Source organism: Oncorhynchus keta, unplaced genomic scaffold (assembly GCF_023373465.1).
Source record: "Oncorhynchus keta strain PuntledgeMale-10-30-2019 unplaced genomic scaffold, Oket_V2 Un_contig_2078_pilon_pilon, whole genome shotgun sequence".
In the NCBI taxonomy this organism is placed as follows: Eukaryota; Metazoa; Chordata; class Actinopteri; order Salmoniformes; family Salmonidae; genus Oncorhynchus; species Oncorhynchus keta.
Genome location: NW_026282181.1, coordinates 29,663 through 35,077, shown reverse-complemented (window position 1 = coordinate 35,077; position 5,415 = coordinate 29,663). Strand labels below are relative to the sequence as shown.

At 50.0% G+C, this 5,415-nt stretch overlaps 1 protein-coding gene across 1 annotated transcript; it reads right to left on the bottom strand.

The window, feature by feature from the left end:
- Positions 1 to 281: 281 nt before the first annotated feature.
- LOC127920826 (uncharacterized) lies at positions 282 to 1,775 on the bottom strand. The gene is made up of 3 exons (XM_052504870.1): positions 1,763 to 1,775; positions 831 to 1,231; positions 282 to 674 (listed from the first exon to the last, which is right to left on the bottom strand). The coding sequence occupies exons 1-3, from the start codon at positions 1,773 to 1,775 to the stop codon at positions 282 to 284; spliced, it is 807 nt and encodes a 268-aa protein (XP_052360830.1).
- Positions 1,776 to 5,415: the final 3,640 nt, after the last annotated feature.

Below are 5,415 nucleotides of genomic sequence, written 5' to 3'. Positions count from 1 at the left end.
CACATGGTGGAACCTCTGACCCTCTCTAAACCACATGGTGGAACCTCTAACCCTCTCTAAACCACATGGTGGAACCTCTAACACTCTCTAAACCACATGGTGGAACCTCTAACCTCTAAGGTTGAGGGGCCTTGAAGGTCCAGGGTGTAGGTTGAGGGGCCTTGGATGTCCAGGGTGTAGGTTGAGGGGCCTTGAAGGTCCAGGGTGTAGGTTGACGGGCCTTGAAGGTCCAGGGTGTAGGTTGAGGGGCCTTGAAGGTCCAGGGTGTAGGTTGAGGGACCTTAGAGGTCCAGGGTGTAGATTGAGGGGCCTTGAAGGTCCAGGGTGTAGGTTGAGGGGCCTTGAAGGTCCAGGGTGTAGGTTGAGGGGCCTTGAAGGTCCAGGGTGTAGGTTGAGGGGCCTTGGAGGTCCAGGGTGTAGGTTGAGGGGCCTTGAAGGTCCAGGGTGTAGGTTGAGGGACCTTGGATGTCCAGGGTGTAGGTTGAGGGACCTTGGAGGTCCAGGGTGTATGTTGAGGGACCTTGGAGGTCCAGGGTGTAGGTTGAGGGACCTTGGATGTCCAGGGTGTAGGTTGGAGGGCCTCGGAGGTCCAGGGTGTAGGTTGAGGGACCTTGGAGGTCCAGGGTGTAGTTTGTGGGGCCTTGGAGGGTGTAGGTTGAGGGACCTTGGAGGGTCTAAGTTGATGGGACCTTGGAGGTCCAGGGTGTAGGTTGAGGGACCTTGGAGGGTCTAAGTTGAGGGGACCTTGGAGGTCCAGGGTCTAGGTTGAGGGGACCTTGGAGGTCCAGGGTGTAGGTTGAGGGACCTCGGAGGGTCTAAGTTGATGGGACCTTGGAGGTCCAGGGTGTAGGTTGAGGGACCTTGGAGGGTCTAAGTTGAGGGGACCTTGGAGGTCCAGGGTGTAGGTTGAGGGACCTTGGAGGGTCTAAGTTGATGGGACCTTGGAGGTCCAGGGTGTAGGTTGAGGGGCCTTGAAGGTCCAGGGTGTAGGTTGAGGGGACCTTGGAGGTCCAGGGTGTAGGTTGAGGGACCTTGGAGGGTCTTGGAGGTCCAGGGTGTAGGTTGAGGGACCTTGGAAGGTCTTGGAGGTCCAGGGTGTAGGTTGAGGGACCTTGGAGGGTCTTGGAGGTCCAGGGTGTAGGTTGAGGGACCTTGGAGGGTCTTGGAGGTCCAGGGTGTAGGTTGAGGGACCTTGGAGGGTCTTGGAGGTCCAGGGTGTAGGTTGAGGGACCTTGGAGGGTCTTGGAGGTCCAGGGTGTAGGTTGAGGGGCCTACAGTAATAAACTAATAAATGCTATTATGTTATTTGATCATTTTTTGGGTTTTCTAATGTTACCAAAGATCTTGATAAACAACCAAAATATTTTTTATCAAATATGAAATGTATTAATTCCAAAGTCAGAATGACTCCTTATTAGCTTGAAGGGGGGTCCCTCGAGGCCCAGTGTTTGTAGTATTAAATGTAATGCTACAATATCTCCCCCTTCATCCACTGTGATTCACCCTCCTTAACCAAGACAGCTGCAGGCCACAGACATGGAAGTGTGTGTGTGTGTGTGTGTGTGTGTGTGTGTGTGTGTGTGTGTGTGTGTGTGTGTGTGTGTGTGTGTGTGTGTGTGTGTGTGTGCGTGTGTGTGTGTGTGTGTGTGTGTGTGTGTGTGTGTGTGTGTGTGTGTGTGTGTGTGTGTGTGTGTGTGTGTGTGTGTGTGTGTGTGTGTGTGTGCAGGTGGTTAATTAAAAGTGTATTAGCGTGTGTGTGTACATCTACAGTACATCAGCATTCAATAGTAGTCTTCCTCTAATCCCTTTGATTTGAAGGAAACAAAATTACAGGAAGAGGCTGTTAAAGAAATAAAGCAAAAAAAGCTCCATGTTAAAGCCTCTAGGGTTATGACAGTGAGAGTGTAAATGCTAAGGCTCCATGTTAAAGCCTCTAGGGTTATGACAGTGAGAGTGTAAATGCTAAGGCTCCATGTTAAAGCCTCTAGGGTTATGACAGTGAGAGTGTAAATGCTAAGGCTCCATGTTAAAGTCTCTAGGGTTATGACAGTGAGAGTGTAAATGCTAAGGCTCCATGTTAAAGCCTCTAGGGTTACGGCAGTGAGAGTGTAAATGTTAAGGCTCCATGTTAAAGCCTCTAGGGTTATGGCAGTGAGAGTGTAAATGCTAAGGCTCCATGTTAAAGCCTCTAGGGTTATGGCAGTGAGAGTGTAAATGTTAAGGCTCCATGTTAAAGCCTCTAGGGTTATGACAGTGAGAGTGTAAATGCTAAGGCTCCATGTTAAAGCCTCTAGGGTTATGGCAGTGAGAGTGTAAATGTTAAGGCTCCATGTTAAAGCCTCTAGGGTTATGACAGTGAGAGTGTAAATGCTAAGGCTCCATGTTAAAGCCTCTAGGGTTATGACAGTGAGAGTGTAAATGCTAAGGCTCCATGTTAAAGCCTCTAGGGTTATGACAGTGAGAGTGTAAATGCTAAGGCTCCATGTTAAAGTCTCTAGGGTTATGACAGTGAGAGTGTAAATGCTAAGGCTCCATGTTAAAGCCTCTAGGGTTATGACAGTGAGAGTGTAAATGCTAAGGCTCCATGTTAAAGCCTCTAGGGTTATGGCAGTGAGAGTGTAAATGCTAAGGCTCCATGTTAAAGCCTCTAGGGTTATGACAGTGAGAGTGTAAATGTTAAGGCTCCATGTTAAAGCCTCTAGGGTTATGGCAGTGAGAGTGTAAATGTTAAGGCTCCATGTTAAAGCCTCTAGGGTTATGGCAGTGAGAGTGTAAATGTTAAGGCTCCATGTTAAAGCCTCTAGGGTTATGACAGTGAGAGTGTAAATGTTAAGGCTCCATGTTAAAGCCTCTAGGGTTATGACAGTGAGAGTGTAAATGTTAAGGCTCCATGTTAAAGCCTCTAGGGTTATGGCAGTGAGAGTGTAAATGCTAAGGCTCCATGTTAAAGTCTCTAGGGTTATGGCAGTGAGAGTGTAAATGCTAAGGCTCCATGTTAAAGCCTCTAGGGTTATGACAGTGAGAGTGTAAATGCTAAGGCTCCATGCTAAAGCCTCTAGGGTTATGACAGTGAGAGTGTAAATGCTAAGGCTCCATGTTAAAGTCTCTAGGGTTATGGCAGTGAGAGTGTAAATGCTAAGGCTCCATGTTAAAGCCTCTAGGGTTATGACAGTGAGAGTGTAAATGCTAAGGCTCCATGTTAAAGCCTCTAGGGTTATGACAGTGAGAGTGTAAATGTTAAGGCTCCATGTTAAAGCCTCTAGGGTTATGGCAGTGAGAGTGTAAATGTTAAGGCTCCATATTAAAGCCTCTAGGGTTATGACAGTGAGAGTGTAAATGTTAAGGCTCCATGTTAAAGCCTCTAGGGTTATGACAGTGAGAGTGTAAATGTTAAGGCTCCATATTACATTTTACATTACATTTACATTTAAGTCATTTAGCAGACGCTCTTATCCAGAGCGACTTACAAATTGGTGCATACACCTTATGACAACCAGTGGAACAGCCACTTGCATCTAAATCTTGTTGGGGGAGAAGGGGGGTGAGAAGGATTATGACAGTGACCCTATCCTAGGTATTCCTTGAAGAGGTGGGGTTTCAGGTGTCTCCGGAAGGTGGTGAACTCCGCTGTCCTGGCGTCGTGAGGGAGTTTGTTCCATGGGGGCAGAGAGCGAACAGTTTTGACTGGGCTGAAATGCTTCCTCAGTGGTAGGGAGGCTCAGGCCAGAGGTGGATGAAAGTGCCCTTGTTTGGGTGTAGGGCCTGATCAGAGCCTGGAGGTAAGGTGCCGTTCCCCTCACAGCTCCGTAGGCGAGCACCATGGTCTTGTAAAGGATGCGAGCTCAACTGGGCCAGTGGAGAGAGCGGAGGAGCGGGGTGACGTGAGAGAACTTGGGAAGGTTGAACACCAGACGGGCTGCGGCGTGTTGGAAGTTGTAGGGGTTTATGGCACAGGCAGGGAGCCCAGCCAAAGCGAGTGCTAATCAAGACTGACAAGTGCCTATTAGGACCTGCCTCTGTGTGAGGCAGGGTTATGATGTTGTAGAGCATGAACCTGGAAACACCGCTAATGTTAGCTGAGAACCATGTTAGGAAGCCAAGGTTCTTAGCGCTCTGGGAGGAGGACACAATGGAGTTGTCAACCGTGATGGCTCATGGAACGGGCAGTCCATCCCCGGGAGGAAGCCCGTCTTGCTGAGGTTCAGCTTGAGGTGGTGATCCGTGATCCACACTGATATGTCTGCCAGACATGCAGAGATGCGATTCGCCACCTGGTCATCAGAAGGGGGAAAGGAGAAGATTAATTGTGTGTCGTCTGCATAAATGATAGGAGAGACCATGTGAGGTTAACAGAGCCAAGTGATTTGGTGTATAGCGAGAATAAGAGAGGGCCTAGAACAGAGCCCTGGGGGACACCAGTGGTGAGAGCGTGGTGAGGAGACAGATTCTCCCACGCCACCTGTTAAGCGACCTGTCAGGTAGGACGCAATCAAGGGGCCGCGCCGGAGATGCCCAACTCGGAGAGGGTGGAAAGGATCTGATGGTTCACAGTATCGAAAGCCTAGGTCTAGAAGGATGAGAGCAGAGAGAGTTAGCTTTAAGTGCGGAGCGCCTCCGTGATACAGAGAAGAGCTCTCAGTTGAATGACTAGTCTTGAAACCTGACTGATTTGGATCAAGAAGGTCATTCTGAGAGAGATAGCGGTAGAGCTGGCCAAGGACGGCACGCTCAAGAGTTTTGGAGAGAAAAGAGAGAAGGGATACTGGTCTGTAGTTGTTGACATCGGAGGGATCGAGTGTGGTTTTTTCAGAAGGGGTTTGCTTTGAAGACGGGAGGGACGTAGCCAGCGGTCAGGGATGAGTTGATGAGCGAGGTGAGGTAAGGGAGAAGGTCTCCGGAAATGGTCTGGAGAAGAGAGGAGGGATAGGGTCAAGCGGGCAGGTTGTTGGGCGGCCGGCCGTCACAAGACGCGAGATTTCATCTGGAGAGAGAGGGGAGAAAGAGGTCAGAGCATAGGGTAGGGCAGTGAGCAGAACCAGCGGTGTCGTTTGACTTAGCAAACGAGGATCGGATGTCATCGACCTTCTTTTCAAAATGGTTGACTAAGTCATCTGCAGAGAGGGAGGAGGGAGGGGGGAGGATTCAGGAGGGAGGAGAAGGTGGCAAAGAGCTTCCTAGGGTTAGAGGCAGATGCTTGGAATTTAGAATGGTAGAAAGTGGCTTTCAGCAGAGACAGAGGAGGAAAATGTAGAGAGGAGGGAGTGAAAGGATGCCAGGTCCGCAGGGAGGCGAGTTTTCCTCCATTTCCGCTGGCTGCCCGGAGCCCTGTTCTGTGAGCTGCATTTAAAGCCACGGAGCGGGGAGGGAGGACCGAGCCGGCCTGGAGGATAGGGGACATAGGGAGTCAAAGGATGC